At 45.9% G+C, this 21,933-nt stretch overlaps 1 protein-coding gene across 7 annotated transcripts in view; it reads right to left on the reverse strand.

The window, feature by feature from the left end:
* Ddhd1 (DDHD domain containing 1) overlaps window positions 1-15,532 on the reverse strand; it is a 75,883-nt gene extending 60,351 nt beyond the window's left edge. For 5 of the 7 annotated variants that reach the window (XM_036198765.1, XM_036198762.1, XM_036198764.1 and 2 more), the window contains exon 1: window positions 14,578-15,531. In XM_036198765.1, coding sequence (XP_036054658.1) covers window positions 14,578-15,364 — 787 coding nt within the window. In that variant the 5' untranslated portion in view covers window positions 15,365-15,531. Of the gene's footprint in view, window positions 1-14,577 lie in introns of all 7 variants that reach the window. The other 2 variants (XM_036198759.1, XM_036198758.1) reach the window with 1 other exon arrangement.
* Between the last annotated feature and the right edge of the window lie 6,401 nt (window positions 15,533-21,933).

The following is a 21,933-nucleotide window of genomic DNA, read 5'->3' on the forward strand; positions in this document are numbered from 1 at the left end:
TAGAAAGAAATTGTGCTAAAAGATGGATTAAAAACATTCAGTAGCCAGGTGGTGGTGGTGGTGGCGCACGCCTTTAATCCCAGCACTTGGGAGGCAGAGGCAGGCAGATCTCTGTGAGTTCGAGGCCAGCCTAGGCTACCAAGTGAGTTCCAGGAAAGGTGCAAAGCTACACAGAGAAACCCTGTCTCAAAAAACAAACAAACAAACAAACAAAACATTCAGTCACCTGAGCTCTTAGTGTGAATTTTAAAGTGGTGGAGATCATCAGTTCTACACTGACAACATTTGCTCTATTTACAACACAGCCATTGTATATACCAACACAATGCTGTCTAAAATAAAAAAGAATATGCACTACCATACCTGGACTTTTTAGAATGAGAAAAGTATCACCTGAACACGCGCTCTCTTTCTGTTCAACATGTTTCCTGTAATTTTAACCAGTGGTTTCTAAGCCTGTCCAAAGTATCATAAGTCACTTGAGTTGGAACTAAAAGACAGGCTTTTCAGAACCCTCACTAAACAATCCTCTCTAGAGATAGCATCAACCAATATATGTCTTTAATGAAGAGTTCCAGGTTACAGGGCATGCAAGAAAATGCTCAAAAGTAACCACTGGCTCACAACCAGTTTAAAACAGACATTTCCACATCTGGTCACTCATCAAAGATTTAAAAAAAAAAAAAAAAAGGTATTTTTTAACATGCTCTCATACATATATATTTACAAATTATGTATGTATACTAGTGTTATAAAATTTCTTTATTAATTATATGGTATAAAATTGGAAGGATGAAATAGAAATTAAATAAAATTCAAATATTTCATTTGTAACACCCCCAAAAGCAGTGTTGACATACTCCATCTTAGAGGCTACTGGTTTACAGTCTCTTTGTACCCTGAATCTCAGCATGCTCTTCTCCTGAACTCTAGACTTATGCCCTCAACTGCCATGGGTATTTCGGTCCAGCTGAAGCGGGCTCCTTTTCTCTGCCACCACAGGCTGGGGCTGGGTTGGATCAGGTGAGGAGAGCAGAGAGCCTAGGCTGCTCCACACACCCTCTGCCATGTGAGGAACACAGCACTGTACATCCTGTCACCTCCTCACCCGTCCCAACCGTTCAGAGCGCCCTCTCGGGGCGGTCTCACAGCACTACACCAACTCCCTAGAGACTCTCCCTCATTCTGCCCCGCCCCCCCCTTTACACTTTCTTTCACACCGCTGCCAAAGCAGCAATCTAAAATGCAAATTTCGGCCTCTCCATTTTACACCTGCCAAATGTTTCATTTTCACAAGATAAAATTTAAAAATTCAGCGTGATGAAGCTCACCCCAGTCTAGTCCGGATCTAGCTGTCTCTGACCCTTCTCTACTCTACCTCATTGCTCCACACCACACAATCTCTGAAAGGGCGACCATCCTCCTGACTCGGGGTTTTTAAATTCACTCCTGGCGTGAGGACCTTTAAGACGCAAGCCAACAACATGTTTCTCTATGGAGTTATTTGTCAGAGAGGGGTCTCCTTTTACCTGAAGACCACAGACAACAGATAAATAAGCACTGAATCACAGTAATTCAAGTTTTTAGAAACCATGGAAAGTGTAACGGATGAACCGTACTTAGGATGGTAACATTGCCGCTGCCAAACTAACCGAGGGGCAAATGAATCTGAACCTGAGCTGTGAACTGAAAAGAAATCAAAAGAAAAGCAAGTCTTTTTTAAAAGAGGAGGAGAAGAGGGGAGAAGAAGAAAAGGGGGTCCTCATGGCACAGGTCCAGAACACTGAGAAGCGCACAGAAAGCCGGACACTAAAGATACCGGGCCAGACTGAAATCAGACACGGCCTTCAGTGGAGTGGCAACGGATCATAATGTCACCGCTTCACCCAGACCCCACTCTACATTACCACACCGCCTTGACTCTGGAGCCATCTGAAGTCTCTCAAGCCACAGGAACAGTTAAATCTGCCTCTATCCTCCTGGAATCCTCAGCCATCTGGCATCATTAAAACCCCATTTTCCTATTATCTCAAAATTCCGAAGGAGTACCTCCTACCAGGCCGAGTGTGGAAGGTAGCTGGGGAGCCCAAAGTCTGCTAAGACTTGAGGATGAGAGTGTGTAGTCCATCATCCTGGGACTGGTGGGTTAATCAAGCATTCCGAGTTATTTTTTTGGTGATAGCAATAAAAGGCAGGTCCTTCCTGTCCTTGTTACAATGGAGTTGTAAGAAACAGACGAAGGAGGAGGTAGTGAGGCTGTCTCACTCATCTAGACTGCTACAGTGGAATACTATAAACTGGGTAGCTCACACACGGCAATTTCATCAGTTCTGGAGATTGGGAAGTTGAAGGTAAAGACTTCAACCAGGCAGACTCAGTGTCTGGTGAGGTCTCACTTTCTGCTTCACAGATACAGCTTGCTGCACCCACATACAGCAGATGGGGCAGAGAGCTCTATCAGGCCTCTTTTATAAAAGCACTGATCTCCTTGAGGAGGACTCTTTAACCTCATGACCTTATTACATCATCATCTCCACCTCCATGTCCCAATACCATCACCTTGGAAGTTAGGATTCCAGTATATGAAGTCTCAGAGTGCTATGAACACTCAGTCCACTGGAGGGCCAAAGAAATTAAATTAGCCCACAGGTATTATATCGGCAATAAAAGGGCCAGCAGCAGAGTTTTGCTATAAAAAGTCAGCAAGCATTTTTACCCTATAGCCCCTAAAAATGGCTAGCGAGGCATCCCAATGTGGCAGACCCTTGATCTGTCCCCCACTTAAAGGGGTACTGTCGCTCATTCTAATTACTCCCCCCCACACACAGAAAGACACAAAGTATTTGAGAATACTCCATCTTGTCTCATAAATGCAGAAATATAGGAAGAAAAATTTTAAAAAATGGCAAGAGCAGGTGCCTGTAAGATGGTCAATAGGTAAAGGTTCCTGCCACCAGTTCTGATGACCTGAGTTCAATCCCTGGGACCCACATGGTAGAAGCAGAGAACTGGCTTCCTCAATTGTCCTCTGACCTCCATATGCACACCCCTACACAAACACATCATTTGTGCACATACACAAAATGATAATTAAGTGTAACAAAACTCTAAACAGAGAGTTCGACAATGTGCCACATGCCTTTAATCCCCGCACTTGGAAGGCAGAGGCAGGTGGATCTCCAAGTTTAAGGCCAGCCTACCCTAGAAAGAGTGTGTCAGGAAAGCCAGGGCTACACAAAGAAATCTGACACACACACACAAAAAAACCCAAAACAGTAAAATCAAATTAAATCTAAAAATTAAACAGAGAACACAGAACAATTTGTTAGTCTGGAAGAGGAGACCTCTGCTCCCAGCAATAATGGAGAACAGATTGAGAAGGCGGCAATCCATGGGACAAGCGCTACCACCATCCACTGCTGGTTACGGGGCACTTCCCAGGTTGTGATGTGGGGAAGACAACCCCAAAAGACCCTAGGAATTTTGCTGAGTTGCGGTCAGAATCTGTGGGTAGAACACCGGGGCCAGAGGGCCGCAGAGAAGAGCCGTGTTAGCAATACAAGAGGCCTCAGGGAAAGTCTTTGGCTAAGTTCTGATTTATGCACACGTGGGAGAAAAGAACCCTAGAAAATGAGTCGGTGTGACAATTCCCACAGCTCATACAGCTTGTGGGTGGCTTATGGTCCAAAAAGCCAGGCTACAAAAAGACTAATCGTTTCAAAGGGTTTGCTTTTGTCATTTCAGTATATGGTGTTCTGCCTACACTTACGTTTGTGTACCACTCATGTCTTCAGTGAGGCCAGATCAGGGCATCAGATCCCTTGGAACTGGAGCTAGAGGTGGGTATGAGCTGCCATGTGGTGCTAGGGATTGAATCCAGGTCCTCTGAAAGAGCAGCTGGTGCTCTTAACCACTACCTCTCCAGCCTTGCTTTGATGCTTGTGAGGGTGAGCTTTACAGTCAAGATCTAGGTCAGAGTATGAGCCTTGCAGACATCTTAGGCATGAGAAATGTGTATCATAAGACATGATGACCCAGGAACAATGAAATGGGTCAGAGGGAATTGTAAGTGCAAAGGCCCTGGGGCTAGACCTCACACTCTAGGATCAGTAAGAGTCTGTTGTAGTTGGAGTGCAGTGCTGGCCGGAGAGAAATAAACAGTAGGAGCTATAGATGGGATCAGAGATGTAAGGAGCTGAACCTGTGTGCTAAGTGTCCTTAACTGCTGAGCCACCTCTCCAGCACCAAATCCAAGGGATCTTGACAAATGTCCTTACAGGCACTGCCTCAGTAATAGGGATAAATCACTCTATTACAAACTGCTCTAACCCTAGAAAAGGTTGAAGGAAAGCCCTAGATTGTCAGCCTATCAGTTACTGTGTGTTGGAGCAAAGCTGAGAGGTACTACTGAGTCCGAACGGAGTCCTAGAATCCTACACAGTCCTACAGAATGCTATAGAGTCCTACACAGTCCTACAGGGTCCTACAACAGCCCCACAGAGTCCTACAGAATCCTACAGAGTCCTCCTACAGAGTCCTAGAGAATCCTAGGGTCCTGCAGAATCCTACAAAGTCCTACAGAATCCTACAGAGTCCTACAGAATCCTAGAGTCCTTCAGAATTCTAGAGTCCTACAAAATCCTACAGAGTCCTAGAGAATCCTAGAGTCTTATAGAATTCTAGGCTCCTACAGAATTCTAGAGTCCTACAGAGTCCTGAGAACACCAACTGGGCACTCTAAGCTCAAAGACAACCCCACCAGGAGGAGAAAACCAGCAGACAGCCCCCCATACCCCTACACAACACAGACGGTAAGGTTAGAAGAACAAGATGTTAAAACAACCATCCCATATCCTTGATGCATGAAGTAGAGGAAAATATGAACACAATGAAGGAGAAAACAAGGTTTAGAAAATACCTAAACAACTTGTAGAAGTGAGAAATATATCACACATGAAAAACATCTAAAATGAGATAGCTGATTAGAGATTAGAGAAGACCAGTGAAATTCTTCATGGTTCAAAATAGGAAGCTGACAATATAAAGTAATCATAGGAACTATCTAGAATGAAATACACAGAAAAGTACTGAAAGGAAAAATCAGAGCTTGTGAAGTCAATCAAAATGCAGAGTTGTGGTGACACATCGAATACACTAGATTCCAAGCCAAACTGTAAAAGAGAATAATTCTAATCAAATAAATATGGAGGAAAAAAACTCCCCCAAGCCAAATGTTTTACTAATTAGATTAACACTACAAATCTAGGCACCAGAATGTCAACGAATCCTATGCAAATGGACTATGAAGAAAACCACACCAAGGAACAACACAATCAAACTGCTGAAAGCCATCAATGGGAGGAGGCCAGGAGGACAAAAGATGGCTGACTGATGAACAATGCTAACAATAACTGCCAACTACCAGCCTAACACCAGATGCCATTCTGGAGACAGAACCAACATGCGCACTGCAGACTCCGCCATCTTCATCTCGCCTGGTTACAGAAAGACCATGCGGTGAGACTTCAGTGGGATTCCTCCTAGTTTCTGGGGATGAAAACAAGTTTAAGGCGGGTGTATGGAAATATATTTATAGTCATGTCCACAAATTGGTGAATGATGTCAAGTTTAAGCCAAAGTGGCTCTGGTAGAGTTATAGCTTTCCACACCTCTTTCTCACAAAGAAAACAGGCCTATCACATCACTTGAAATTTCCAAGAGACAAGGCTTCCGGGTCAAAAAAAGTTACACTAGCTTGGCTTAGTTACAGCAATTAACAACTTACTCGGTCATGGAAGGACTCTACATATATTTCACTGGAATCTTTTGACACAGGAATGAACTCCATTTACAAAGAAGAAACTAGGCCACAGGTTGTAACTTGTTCAAAGTCATGTGACTACAGGATTTAAGTAAAGAAATCTGACAGTGAAGACCAGCTCTGAGCCTGCCCAGCCTTTACTGCCAATGCTGAAAAGAGGTGGTTCTCCCAAACCCCTTTATTAAGGGTAGAGTCAAGGTTATTTCAAGTTAGATGCCTACTAGATGCCAGAACCCGCTGTCAGTACCTGCTGGCTTACCTAGAGGTCAACTCCAGGACTCCTGCGAAGTTTCCAGGCTGAGATCCCCACCGTAGGAGGGGCTGGTGTCAGCCATTCTTCTTTGCCAACATGGCAGAAAACCAAGAGCATTGGCTCCACCTCAAATGAAAAGCGGGCAGACTTTCTAAAGTTTCTGATTCTATCAGAATCCCAGAAGGTGGTAGAGATGACCTGCAGGAGCTTTGGGGATGGAGTCAGTCTCTCCAAGGCAGATGCTCAAGGCTTTGGAGTGTTTCTATGGCAAAGAACCCCCTCCCCACCCCCGACACATTCAGGCAGGCAGCAAGAGAACCACGGAGGCACTTCTCTGAGGTCCAAGCAGGGGAGACTCAAGACACCTCAGACTTTTCAGGGATCTGAGAGATCAAGTGAAAACCATGGCTCCTCTCAGGTCTGGGCAACAATTACGGGGACTCTGCCTACTTGAGGGGTGACTATCAAAACAACAGACCAAGGAAATGTCACCTCAGGAAAGACTCTAAATCAAGAGAGCGAGGAATGTCAAGTAGTGCACAAATTGAGCGGGTGAGCATGGCAGGAAGATGGGGACTTTTCACTCATCGGCTGCAGTGCTAAGAGGTGGAAACCGCTGACCACATTCTTCGGGCAAACAAAGGCATAGGTGAGCCAGGTTACCGTTATCCAGTCACACAGACAAGCAAGGGCAGAGCTGGCGCCAGGGGCTCTTCAGTCCTGACTTTAAGGGCTACACAATGCTGCTTTTCTAGCAAAGCCAGTCAGCACCGAGGCAGAGACGGCAGAAAGGAAACTGAGGAGTTGCACTGCGGTGGAAGGTGAATTGAAAACCAATGCTAAAGCTAGGTCACCGGTGTGTGGACCCATCGTCCTCCTGAACCAGCTGGCAGTCTTCCTTGAAGACAGACTCCTGTCAGGTGAGCAGAATTCCAAACAAGTCTACCCTGCTTTACAACGCTGGGCATTCGCTATCCACAAGGCAGGGTTACACACCAGAGTGTAATAGACAATGCAGTCTACTACTTCATTCACTTAGATTTCGTGGGTCTTGTGTGGAGTCAGGCAGATTTCTGGGGCTCACTTGGCCGGCCAGCTCAGCTCCATGTCCCAGTGAGAGATCTTGTCTCAAAAGACAAGATGGACAGTGCTTGAGGAATGACACCAGACATCCTCTAGCCTCCACACGTATGAACACATACGTGTATACACGTGAATGAGTGAACACACACACACCTGTGACTCTATCCAAAAAGATACTCTAAAGCTTGGTAACGTGGCTGGCCTGGCATGTATGAGGTCCTGGGTTTAATTCCCAGTAACATCAAACAACAACAGCAAAACGTGTCTCAATTTTTTTTCTAGTGAAAGGCAAAGAGCAAAACAACTGACTTGTACTAACCTTAAATAAGAAAATCTGTCTGTATGTACATGTACCATGTGCATGTATGCCTGGTACCCAGAGAAACCAAAACAAGCCATTGGATTCCCTGGAAATGAAGTTATGGATGGTTATGAGCTGTCATGTGTATGCTAGGAATTGAACCTGGGTCCTTTGCAAAAGCAGTAACTGCTGAGCCATCTCTTCAGCCACTGTTCATTAATTCATGGACACCACATTTGTCTTACTTAGGGTTCAGTATACAACAAGGGCTCATTTCAGCAGTGGCCAGCCAATGTCCAGGGGTCTAGTAGGTGCCACGACACATGCTTGAGCACTCACACTTACTTCTTTAGTGAGTGGAACCCAACATTGGTTTACTCTGAAGTAGTCTCTTTCCAAGGATTGTCTTTTGAGTCAAAGCAAAGACTTTGTTTTTCAAATCATAAATGAACTTAGAGGAAGGTTAAATATACTGGATATTAAAATGTAGGTTTTGGGGGGACAGGAGATGGTTTAATTAGTAAAATGCTTGCCCGAGCGCTAACACAAGGACCTGAGTTCAGATCCCTGTACCCACATACAAAGTGGGACACAGTAGCATATGCCTGTGGTCCCAGCACGGGGAGGTAGAGACAGGAGGATCTCTGGGACTTACTGTGTAGCCAGTCTAGCTGGGAAGTACTGGACAAGTGAGAAATTCTGTCTCAAAACAGAAGGGGAGGTAATAGATGGCTGCTAGGGAAGCAAGTCGTTTTTCTTTTGGGAGTGAGGCCTTAGCAGGTTGACCATGAGCCAATGGAAGGCTCTACACTCATGGGCTTATGGGAGGCACTAACTGGATTTAGTGGATTATAAAAATAAAAAGGGTCTGAGGTTGGGAGAAGGACATGTTGAGGGTATCTGGAAGGCATTGGAGGGTAGAGGAGACAAATATGACCAAAATACATTGCATACATATATGAAATTCTCAAAGAATAAATAAAATTATTATGTAAAAAATTAGGTGTTGAGCAATTCAGGAAGGTAACTAACATGGATAACTGCTACACATGTGCACACGCAGGTTTTACTGAAGAAGTATGGAGGCAAACCAGGTCGACCCTGGGCTAAACCAAAAGCAAGTCTATGAGAACAGTGGATTCTGTCAATAGAATGTGAATGAAGTTGGCCACTTGTGATAAGCAGAACGTGGTGCTGGGACTCCTCTAACTATTCCCGTCCTGAGGCTGAGACCTGGCTCAGTTCTGCTGTTGGTGCGTCACGGAAGCCACTGAGCAGCACGGTCCCCGGCACAGGCTTCAGAAACCTCAGGCTTTGGCTGCGTTCACCTAGTTCTCTGTCCTGTGGAATGTGTCCAGGGTGAGTCTGTACCAATGTTTAAAACAATGGTCCATGAAATAGCCCAATGGAGAAGTAGTAACACAGATTTCTACTCACACAGGAGTAAGAATTGCACAAAGCACTTAACAACTTCGCTTACATGTATTCAGAAATGCCATCTACCACTGAGATGCAATTTATAGTTCTCCAGCATTTTCGGGGCTCTCTGGTTATGGGATAAAGACGTGACAATAACAATGTGATTTCCAAAGGCTGGCCCAGCCCCTGTGCTCACTTAGCAGAGTCAGTCTGAACACACAAGAATAACAATGATAAAGATGTCTCGATGTAGCTTAAGACTTTAGGATAAACAAGGAATATGTAGTTTATTCTTAGCAATCTGGCAGAAATGGCAAGTAGTACATAAAAGAGGAATCTGCGGCTGCCATCATATCGCTTCAGTTTGTTCATAGCTCTCTGACATAGTCAATACCAGCTTTTTACTATCTACAATTCCACTTGTCTCCTAATGTTGCCATACCAGAAATATCTATGTCCTTTGTCTCAACAGACCATTCATTTATCAGTGATGTAACCTTTTTCCTGTGGGGACAATTTCCTTTAAAGGCGCAGAACTGAAAGAGTAGAAGCAGGGGGCTGGAGCGATGCTCAGGGGTCAAGAGCACTGGCTATTCTCCCAGAAGGCCGGGTTCGACTCCCAGTATCTACACAGTGTTTACAACCATTTGTAACTCCAGTTCTAGGGTACCTGACGCCCCCTTCTGACTTTTATGGGCACCAATCAGGGGCATGATTCAGAGACATACATGCAGGCAGAATACTCACACATAAAATGAGTAAGTCTAATGAAAATATTTTTAAAGCAGAAATGTAGATTACATATAGTAAGTACATTCCGCCCCTTCTTTTTTTCTACCTTTTAGGAATGTACAATGACAAAGCCAGGACTGTCTGACTCTGTACCTTTTATCACTGGTGTTGCTTTTCCTTGATGACATGTTCAAACTCTATCCTGCTCATGGAAAGATAAAGGTCTTAGATCCGATTCCCCAATTTCCAGGCTTTCTGCACGACTTTGCCCCTCTCTGCCAGCATCTCCACCTCAGATCTCTGTGAAGTCTTCTCTCCCTCCTCACCCTTCCTCCTCCCCCTCCTAGTGTCTGTCACTTTCTGAGGATGCCTTGGCCAGCACAGCCAGTCTTTTCTTGTTCTCTACAAAAAGGGATCAGCTGTAGGGTTCCAGACATAAAAGGCCTCAACCAAACAAAACACAGGCATTGATGGGGAAATAAAAGACCAGGAAATAAATTCTGGAAGAGGAAGGAGCACAAAGGGTCTTTTATAATAAAACAGTATATGAAGAAAGAGGAGGGGCTTGGCAGAGGAGAGACCCGTCCTGAACATTTACATAACGCACTTGTATAGTGTGCATGATTACATTCAAACCATACAGAAACAAGGTGAATCCAGTAAGTGATATCCCAAGATTTTTTTAACTAACAGCAAAGATTAACCGAAGTCTTGGATGGAATGTGCTGGGAGTGCCAGGTCCTGCCTTCTATTACATGTGGCAGCCAATGGCATCCTGTGCCGCTTCAGTGACTTAGAAAGCACCTAAAGCAGACTCCACCTGGGGTAGGTCTGCAAAAGGGTGCCCAGGGCTGCTTTCTAATCTGAACTACTGGGGAAGGGCGATCTGGGGAAGCTCCGCAGCACTTTCTCAGATAGGCATATTAATATTAATGATGAATATTACTATTGTAAGTGGTCTCTAAACCCCTTACAATCCTGTTTTGGAGACATAAACTGATCAAGGAAAAGTGCCTAGAACCCCCCCTGGACTCTGTTACAGTCTCTCATGATACCTATTGTGCACATAAAGAATTACTGTTCACACCTGAATAGGTTACATTTATGCTAAATTAATAAATACAAATTTGAGGGAAAACCTCCAATTTTTAAAATCCTGCTTTGTCAGCAATATAATGTCCCTTTCATCTTACCATCCACAAAGATAACAAACTAATTTCTAAAGCACCTGACAGTGTGAATGGCTGAAAACTAACCAGACTAGAGCCGGAGGGGACGAGGGACCTGAGGCTAGTGGCTGCTTTGGGACACTACACATTCACAGAAGAAAAATGTGGCCAATTAAGTAATTTGCTCAGTGAATAAAAATCATACACTCTCAGTGTATACTGTACACACCAATGCCATGAAATAGCAGCGACACTATTTTAAGCTCGTGAAACATCTCTAGTTCCAGATGTCTTCCCATCAGCGTGTGACTAAATTCTTGGGCCACTTTCTTGCCAATATTCTTTACAAATATTTTGTCACCTTTGATGAGGACAAGGCCAACAACACACTTGGAGCACACAATTTTGCAGTGGTCACATTATTAATCTTTGTTGGGTACATAGCTTTTTGAGATCCATTTACAGTTAGCAGTTACCTACCTCGTCCTGTGTGCCCAAGCACATTCTAACATGTCACAGATAGTAATTCTCAAAACAAGGAGCTTAGAAAGAACAGTGAAGACAAGGGAGTTCACCTAGCCTTTACTCAGCAATGATCAGCTTTTATCTACAACATCCACACACAGCCATAAGAATATTCAAGTAGATGATAAACCAAAATAAATGCCCTACAGCTAGTTCCCACCCCACCCCCATCTATTGTAGAAGACAATGCTGTCCCCGTCTAATTGACAGATGTTCAGGTGATTCAAATACTGTCTGTGAATGAAGTTAAAAAAAAAAAGGGTAAATTAATACCTTTCTTTTATTGGACAGAGCTAGCTCATTCTCCCTAATGCCAAGAAAAAGTGGGTTAAATTAGGCCACAAAAACCTACATGGCCAATAGATAGACATTACTACCACACTAAGGAGGTCCTTGTTGAATGCTTTCTTTTAAAAACCTCATTACCACCATTCACCCAAAGGGTGAAGAAGGGAACACACAATGGGAAAGAGCTGGACATTATTGTTGCTCCGTTATTTGAGGAAAGGATGAGACCATCAAACTGGGCATGAACTCTTGCTCAATGGTGTGAACATGTATATAGTACACAGATACTCAGGTAACCAATTCAACTAAAGTTACAGGGGACTTTGTGAGACATGGCCACTTAACAGGACACCAGAAAGACTGCTTTTGTGTTTTCACACTATATTATAAGATGAACACCCACAGGGTTGAGTACTGTAAAGAGCTGATCAGAAAATAATAAAATTAAAATAAAATAGTTTTTCTATACTAATTAACAAATAATTTATCAGTCATAATTGGCCAAATAATAATTGCTTTAGGAAAGAAAACTGGAGAGGCCTAAGTCCACATGACCTTCAGGTTTATAACATGACTTACGTATCACACGATGTTCTGTTTTCTCTTCTGCAACCAGCACTAATCACATCTAACTAATACAGCACCTTTGGTTCACCGTGACTCAAAGGATAAAGTCCAAACTCAGCACCGCACATCCACCCTGGGCAGTGTTCTCCCGAGTGTGCCACTGAGCAGCCCTCACACATCTCACCTCTGCAGTGGTCAAATCCAAACCCACACTGGATGTCTGAACCCCAGAGATGTACCCTTCAATTCTTCAACTGCTCTGCAGTTTCCTACCTGTGTATCCTTGGATACTCTGGCCCCAACTGAGAGGAACCCTTTCCCCTAACACCCCTGCTTCCTCTGCCTGACTAAAGCCAACCTCTGGACTCAGTTTTACATCCTGGGCAGCCTCCCCAATGGATGAGTGAAACTTCTCAGATATGGCCTTGTGCTCCCTCACTGATTAAAGAGATGCTCACTGCATCACTTTCTAGCTGAATGACCTTGGTCAAGTTCATTAATTGCACTGGGGCTACTTCCTCATATGCTGAAAGTCAACATCAGTTTGCTGTCACAGTGCAATGACTACTGTCAAAATTACTTTGTGAACAATAAGCCATTAAAACATGTAAGCATAGCCAGGCAGCTGCAGTGGCGCACGCCTTTAATCCCAGTACTCAGGAGGCAGAGCCAGGTGGATCTCTGTGAGTTCGAGGCCAGCCTGGTCTATAGAGCCAGCTCCAGGACAGGCACCAAAACTATATAGAGAAACCCTGTCTCAAAAAACCAAAAACCAAAACCAAAACCAAAACGTGTAAGCATAATCCAGGCACTCAAAATCTAAGCTAAGGGTGAGGCTGAGCTTGTTCTAGTTCCCAGTTCCTCTTAGAGGATGCTCTGCATTCGCATCCTTCTTTCTAAGTCACGAGCGCTTCCGGAGACGTGAGACCAAATCAGATAGCCAGGTGGACACTGGTAGGGTCTGTGCTTCTATCTGCAGAAAAGACACACGGTGATGTCTGGATCATTAGACAGAGAGACAGAGACACAGACAGACGAGAGGGCCTCTGATAGATATGGATTTTCCTAATAATGTGCACAGGAGCACTGTGCTTGCAGATTCAATCACTAAGTAAATATGCAAATCAATGAATGAATGCAAGGCTCCTTGTCCTCAGTGAGCTTATAATCAAGAGGTGACCTAACAGAGTCCACATGAGTCTCATCTTAAAAAAGTAACAAATGCCTTTGTTGTCATCAAGAGTAGCAGGCAATCTCTGCTATGCTAATTTTACCTGATTTGGCATGTTGTTGAATTTGCCATGTTGGTAACTTGCACTTAATGGATGCATGCTTTGACATTATCAGAATCACCGGTGCCATCCAACCGATACCAAGTCATTGAACACCTATTGTGCTAGGTTTTATGAACACAAAGATAAAGGTGGTGGACTCTGCCCAGAAGTCACTAACTACACTGAAAGGAAGCCAAGGCATCCATATATATTATTAACATGTCAGAATAAAGTAGGATGTATTGGAGGGCCTAAAGATCGGGAAGGGCATTTGAGTTAGGGCACTGAACCCCATAAAGTTAATACTGTATGTTACAAATTACTTACTGATGGCCAACAGCTGCTATTATTATATATCACATACATTTAACAGATGAGAAAACCGAGGCATAGGTCTTGCAAATTTTCCCAGGTTAAGAAGCTAAAGTAGGGGTTGGGGATTTAGCTCAGCGGTAGAGCGCTTGCCTAGCAAACGCAAGGCCCTGGGTTCGATCCTCAGCTCAAAAAAGAAGCAGCAGCAGCCAAAGTAAAAGTAAAATTATGTAGAGGACCCAAGAGGTACACAAGCATCCCACACAGAGGGCACGGACCCACTCCCTAGAGCCGTTTCCTGCGGTTCTTTCCTCTTCTGCCGATGCAACCAAGGGAATATAGGAATAGCACACCGTAGCTCTCCTTTCCCGCCAGGGCTTTTCTCTTCCCGGGTCTCTCTCTAACTAAACTGTTGATTCTCAAGCAGACACTTTCAAACCTCCCCACTCACTGCAGGGCATCTTGTTTAAATCACGAGCGCTTCCGGAGATGTGAGACCAAATCAGATATCCAGGTGGACACTGGTAGGGTCAAGAAACTAAAGCTACCGGACTGGGGATCCGCTCCAGGATCCCCCTCCAGGGGATGGCAGCAGCACTCGGTTCACCCAGGAGGCGCCATCCCCGGCGGAATCCTCCTCTCCTGACCACCCCCCCCCCCCCTCCCGGCAGCTTGGGCGCTGCCATCTGCTCTTTTACCCTTCACCTGCCGACGCACCGCGCACAATCTGCATCCTAACCCAACCAGCGGTAAGCAGGCATCGCGGGGACAACCAAGCCCCTAACCCGGTCCCGCGCGCACCGTACCCGGCCGGCCCCTAGCCAGCCACTTACGGTTCCAGTACACCGGGTAGCACTCTCCTTGAGTGACGTCCACCTCGTAGAGGCCGCCGCGCACGCACACCGGCTCGATGGTCACCAGCTCCTCCATCTCGGGCTCGGGCCCCGCTGCCCGCGGGCAGAAGCCGCAGGCGCGGTCCTCGTCGTCTTCCTCCCCGGAGCTGGAGGCCTGGCCGCACGCCGGGTCTCCATCGCGGCCCTCCACCCCGGTACGGGAGCCGGTGGTCTGCAGCAGGGTCCGGAAGGCGAGCTCGATGCGCAGAGAGTCGTAGCCGATGAAGGGCTTCCAGGTCTTCTTGTCCTCCTTGTAGAACCAGCGTACCTCCTCGGGGCCCAGCTCCGTCACCACCTCGTAGCGGTGCCGGGCAGCGGCGCTGCCGGCCCGGGCGCGCTTCCTGTCCCCGGGGCCCCCTCCCGCCGCCCCACCGCCCCCCGAGTTCGGAGCGACCAGCGGCGGCGGAGGCGAAGAAGAGCTGCCGCCGCCCGCGCTCTCGCCCTCGCTGTAGTAGCGCAGCGACGACCCCGACTCGGCCGAGCTGAAGTCGTAGGTCTCGTCGCTGAGGCACGGGTCCAGAGCAAGGTGGCTCAGGTCGTCGGTGCCCGGCGCCAGGTGCAGCGGCTCGGCGCGCAGCAACGCCAGCGGCACGCCGTCTCCCGGCTGGTGCTCGAAGCAGCAGCCGCCGCCGAACGTGCCCGCCGCGTCCGAGCCCAGCTCCCAGGCGCCGCCGCCGCGGCCGTTACGCTCGGGGCTCCGCGGGGCGCCGCGGCCCGGGTAGTTCATGCCGCCGGCGCTTCCGCCACACGCGCATCCGATGCCGCCGCCCTCTCCGCCCGGACTTTATAAGCTTTCAAATCCCGAGCTGGCCAGCAGCTGCGGCCGAGGGGACTCCGCCTCCCCGCAGGCCCCGGGGCCGCCGCAGCGCCGTTCCGAGGACCGCCCCATTGTTACGCAGCCCCGCGTGGGCGGGGCCCCGGCGAGGCCCCGCCCCCCGAGCCGCGCGCACCGCCCCGGAAGGCCCGTAGCTGCTAGTTTAGCGCGCGCTGGGCGGCGGTATCTAGTTATCTCCGCCCAGAGCGGGGGGCGGGAGGGGGATCGGATGGGGTCACTGCGGTCTTGACTTCAGAGCAGCTCCCCCGCTACGGCTCTCGGCGCCGTGGCTTCTCCCCCTCGCTCCCACGCCCCCAGATGCCAGCTGGAATGAGGCTCTCTCCCACTCATCTTTACACACTCGGGTCCTGAGCCCAGAGGCTGATTCAGCCCTATGCCCAGAGGGGCCCTGGAAGTTGCTCGCTCACGTTCCAGGCTTTAGGCCCGCTTGCAGCTTCCGCTGGACCTGCTCGGCCACCTGGCCTGGCCCTTCCCCAACCTTCAGCCCAGACATAAGAAGGCACCCACCCTATGCCTGCTGCTCACCTAGGCAACACTACTCCCACTTAGAAAAAGGAGTCCCAGCCTCCCCCTGTGCCAGCTCTTAGGATTGCTTACCCTCTTGTACTTACATTTCCTGTTCTTTCCATAGTGCAGTAAGGCCTTGGATAGAAACCAAGTCCCTGTGTCTCAGTCATTTCCCACATTGATGTATGTTTGATGGTCCTCAGTTATAACGATGGCATCGCCAACCAGATGTGATAGATTATTAGGTTGAAAGAAAAAATATCAAGGTTCTAGGCTCAGCTTTGCCACCCTCAAGCAAGTCACTTAATCTGTTTGGCTTGCTTGTTGGTATAATCAGGATATCACTGGACCGGATAGTCTCTAGTAACGCCTAGTAGTGATTCTATGATCTTTAAGCCTTCACAGGGTTGGTTTTGTTTTTATTTGTTTATTGTGTGCCTCAGATTCTGTAACTTACTTCCTGGGATCAGGGAAATACTGAGGCTCCCTTCTGTTAGATTTCAGAAACAGCTTAAAGAGACAAAAGGCAGAAAGAGACCAGAATCTGACCTCAACAGACTGAACACTTACAGGGAAGGACAGACATTCTCCTGAGGGAAGGAGTGTCTTGAAAGGGGAAAGGCTAGCTGGGGCCCTTTAACAGAAGCAGGTGGGAGGCTTGGGAATGAGGAAGTTCTTGCAGCCATAGCGGGCTTTGTGTGGGTCTGTACTCTGTCTTTCTTGGAATTGTCTGTTTCAGGCAAGACAGCTATCTTGGGACATAGACTGTCCCTAGCAGACATTCTCTGGATTGTGGTTGACGGATGAGGTTGGTCAGGGTCAGCTGTAACCTTGTAGGGATCCTGTTTTATAGCTGAGGTACTCTATCACCTCAGACAATTTTTTTAATTGAGACGTATTTATTTTATAAGCCCATCCTATGTCGACAATCCTTGGAAAACAATCTCCAATCTTGTTCTTAGTTCAAGAACAGACCATCCCCACTGTTACATTGACCTTGTGGAATCAGGTCAGCAGGGCATGGTGTCTTGCTCTTAGGATGTACCTGTCAGAGAGAATTCAAAGTCATTCTTGAACTTAGGCTCATCTCTGCTGTGCACAATGCTTCTGTAGGGATCTGTAAGAAGGCCCTGCTTTCTATGCAAGTGATACTGTGGCTCACGGTGAAGAATATGGGCTGAATTTTCTACTGTAATTTGTGCATTTGTCTGGATAATCTTGCCCAGGGAACAGTCTGTCCATTTGTACATCACAACCCCAATAACAAAGCGTCCATACTGTCTGAGTACCTGTATCCCAAATTCTCTTCCAATATTTCTATTGGTAGTATGCAGGATAAGAAATTGGGTATGTACTGTTTGTTATTCATGAAGGCCTTATCACCGTTCTGATAGGTATCGATATACAGGCACCTCTGTGTTAGCTTCTGATGCAAAAAAGAACCAAGAACCTATAGCTTGCTGGGTGTTGGTGGTTCACACCTTCGATCACAGCATTCGGGAGGAAGAGGCAGGGGGATCTTTGTGAGTTTGAAGCCAGCCAGATCTGTAGAATGAGTTCCAGGACAGCAAGGGCTATGCAGAGAAACCCTGCCTCAAAAAACCAAAACAAAAACAAAAACAAAAAACCTATTGCTTAGTGGAGGGACCTTGATAAATAAACACAGACATTATACTAAACTGTAATTAAAAGCAATAGACATTATGACATTTGAAATACCTTCCTGTTTCTTGACAGGATGTAGCCCAAATGTTAATGGTCAGATTTATTTATTATTTATTTTTAGCAATTTTATCTCTTAAGGATGACATCATTTCTATCAATGAATATTATTGTTTGCTATTTCTTTTTGATTGTTGTACTTTTTGTTTTTTGAAATGGGGGTTTCTCTGTGTAGCCCTGGCTGTCCTGGAACTTGCTTTATGGACCAGGCTGGCCTCAAACTCAGAGATCTGCCAGTCTCTGCTAGGATTACAGGCCACCACATCTGCTCTCATCTGTTTTTTAAAAAGGACTCTTTGCCCTGTACTGAGTGAATGTTTTTATTGTTTGTGTACTGATTCAGACCACGCAGCTAGATAGCATAATCTTTCCTGAAGTAGGTGTTGATTTCTCATTGTCATCCAGGTAGCAAGAAAAAGATGTTGTAGACTCTTTCCTGACTTCAGGGTGCATTGGTGAGAGATGTCAGTCCATATTTGTGGGAACTGAGCTCGCTGCTTCCCATGGACTAGAACAGCTCGCATGTGTCTTTGTGTGTTCCTTATTATTCCCTAGCCATAGCAAGGCAAAGGTTTGGAAGCAGCTCTTCTCAACCTTCTTTTCTGCTTTAAAAGGTCATTCCTAGCTAAGACTTCCTGCTGGAATCTTTTTGCTCCCTAGAAGATTTTATTTTCAGGTTATATGTTCCTCTCAGGTGGGTAAGGGGTCTGGCATGCCTTCCATTCCTCACCAGCAAGAAGAGGAGTCAAGTAGCTCCTCAGTCCTGCACATCATGAATAGGCTAATGGACACAGCACTCTCTGACCTGCCTAGGCATTATGCAACACATCCTATTGCATTTTAATAATTACCCAACCAAGCTTCTTTTCCATAAGGAAATTAGGCATGACTGATTCAAACATCTGGCATTTGTGGGCCTGTAAGAGCCAGGTGGTTTTTAGAACCAAGCCCAAGGGAGCCTCAGTATGGGGGAGGAAAATTAGCATTTTTTCATAATACAAAAGAAAAACAGCGTAGTGCATCAGTTCATCCTACTGCCTTCCTTCCCATAATGCACCTGGCAAGGGTTATCTGGCAAGAAAGACCACCTTCCTCTTCCTGCTTCTCAGAAGTTACACGGGTACATTTCTTGTCAGTCTTGTGTCTCCTTTTCACTTTAATCTGCTTTCACCTGTAGAAAATACGAGGCTAGCCTGATGCCATATAAGTTATTTTGAGCTAGTACCCTACACTCACACTGAAATGGCTTCATCCAGACGGGTGACAGAGCGCGTTTAGAATGAAACCCAAGCGATCTGCAGTATCTCCTGCTTACCACTCTGTCTACATTTGAACTTTACTCTTTAAAACTGGTATTTTTCCATTTCCTTAAGTGAGGGTGTGTTTTAGGACCCTGACCAAATTCAACCACATTCTAGACTTAGAGAACAGTCACAGACATATCAGTGTCCCCCAAGTTCCAGGCCTTCTGCAAGGCTCTACAGCAGTGGTTTTCAACCTATGGGTTGTGACTCCTTTGGGGGTCAAGTGACCCTTTCACAGGGGTCACATATCAGACAGCCTGCATATCAAATATGTACATTACAATTCATAACAGTAGCAAAAGTACAGTTATGAAGTAGCAACAAAAATAATTTTATGGTTGAGGTTCACAACAAAATGAGGAACTGTATGAAATGTCCTAACATTGGGTATCTCCCAATAAAAACAGAGAGGTAGGACTGGAGAGATGGCCCATCCATTAGGAGCACTTGCTGCTCTTTCAGAGGCCTGGAGTTTGATTCCCAGTATCCCCATCTGGAGGCTCACCCACCTGTAACTCCAACTCCAGGGGATCTGATTCTTTCCTCTGCCTTTTGTGTGCAAGTGCACACAGAAACACACATACCTAAAAATAAAAGAATCTTTTAAAAAATTATTATTTTTTATGTGCATTGGTGTTTTGTCTGCACGTATGTCTGTGTGGAGGGTGTCTACAGACAGTTGTGAATTGCCAAGTGGGTGCTGGGAATTGAACCTGGGTCTCCTGGAAGAGCAGCCAGTGCTCTTGACTGCTGAACCATTCCTCCAGCCCCAAATAAAATAATCTTTAAAAGTGCGCAAGTTAAACAAAACAAAATATAGTGACAACGTTTTAATCCCTAAGAGGAATGTGAGCATAAGGTGAGGACGGTAGTACCGGTACACAGCCATTTTCTCTAAAGACAGGTCAATAGAGGAAACCAAACTGCAGCTGAAGTGCCATTGAAAATAAAGTCATAATACATACATAATACATACGTAATGAAGTCATTCATTCTTCCATCTAGTCATTCAACAAGTATTTGTCTAGTAGTATTAAATATGTTGTTTTTAAATATATACAACTGAAAGTGTAGGATTCTGAAATGCATTTGCTTACAAATTTGTTAAATGGCTAGCCACAAAACTATAAACCCCACAAAATACTTCAAACCCCGTAAAACAGAAGTGTTCTTTCTGCAAATAAAGACTGATTCTATTGAAGATAAATGTCATTTAATTATAGAAATAAAAAAATCAATACAATATTTGATCTATATATATCATGGGACACTCACAAAATACTCCTTGACTTTTTAAAGGGAGATGTCAGTAGTAAAACATGATTTCGACCACAGCTGTGGTTTGCTGTGAGGCTTAGCTGCGCTACTTCATAACTACTGTGTTCTAGGTTTTTTTCCTTCTTCCTGTCTCACCCCAGAGATAAATGATTAATATAGTATGTGATTCATGTAAAAAACCATTGATAATTATCATATTGTGCTGAGAGAGATTGTACCTATGTATTTTATTCTGATTTTTCAATAAACAATGAGCCCTACGCTCTGATGGGATGTTTAGCATGGACACCCTGAGTTATTTGCTGGGATTTTTTTTATATGGCAGGATACTGATAGATAATTACATGTTCACACAGTTGGGCTTGCCCGGCGGACCGCCTAACTATTTCCGGTGTAGAATAGCCATCTCCGGGTCAGACATCTCTGTGGCCTACGTGGTTGCATAAAGCGCGCACGCAGCCATGTAATCTACGCGCATGCGTGGAGTACCCACAAGAGTCCCTGTGCGCATGCGCGGCCCAACCTTTAAAAAGCCGGCGCCATCTTACATGAGTATCTCCTTATCTCCTCACCCACGTGTGTTTCACGCAGGCCTGTCACCTCTATCCTCTTTAATAAAACTCTTCTATGGTCTTGTCGTGTTCGGGACGTGTTCCTAGCGCCGCTTAAATACTAACAGATACAGTTCCTGTTTTTTACAACTACTGCTTGAGGAAGTAAGTTTATCTGTATGGCAACATTTAAAATCTTTTTTTTTAATTAATTTTTTTTCATTTTACATTCCAGCCCCTGTTTCCCCACACACACCCTACCCTCCTTCCCCGCATCCCACCACCCCCATGCCCTGCTCATGGGGGGAGGTAAGGCCTCCCTTGGGTAGTCAACACAGGCTGGCATACCAAGTTGGAGCAAGAACAAGCCCCTCCCCCTGCATCACAGCTGAGTAAGGCATTGCACCATAGGGAATGGACTCTAAAAAGCCAGTTTGTGTACGTGGGATAAGTTCTGGTCTCATTGCCAGGGACCCACCAACACATCAAGCAACTCTCACCCACATTCAGAGGGCCTAGTGTGGTCCCACACAGGCTCCCCAATGTCAGTCCAGAGTCTGTGAGCTCCCAATAGTTTGGGTCTGCTATCTCTGTGGTTTTCCCCATCATGATCCTGGCCCTCCTTGTTCCTATATTCCCTCCTCCCTCTTTTCAACGGAACTCCAGGAGCTTGGCCAAGTGCTTGGCTGTGGGTCACTGCATCTGCTTCCATCAGTCACTGGATGTAGGTTCTGTGATGACAATTAGGGTACACACCAATCCAAGTGCAGGGGAAGGCTAGTTTAAGCACCCATCCACCATTACTATGAATCTTAGCTGAGGAGAGCCTTGTGAGTTCCTGGGGATTTCCCTAGTTCCAGATTTCTCCCTAACCTCTTAATCGTTCACTCTATCAAAGTATCTCTTTCATTGCTCTCCTCCGTCCCTCCCCCAAATCGGCCATCTTGAACCCTCATGTTCTCATCTTCCAGTTTATCCAGGAGGTCTTAACCCTTTCCCCTCTTAGGGTTCTCCTTTTTACCTAGCTTCTCTGGGATTGTGGGCTGTAGCCTGGTTATCCTTTGCTTTGCGTCTACTACTCATTTATGAGTGAGTACAT

Source organism: Onychomys torridus, chromosome 9 (genome assembly GCF_903995425.1).
Source record: "Onychomys torridus chromosome 9, mOncTor1.1, whole genome shotgun sequence".
Taxonomy (NCBI): domain Eukaryota; kingdom Metazoa; phylum Chordata; class Mammalia; order Rodentia; family Cricetidae; genus Onychomys; species Onychomys torridus.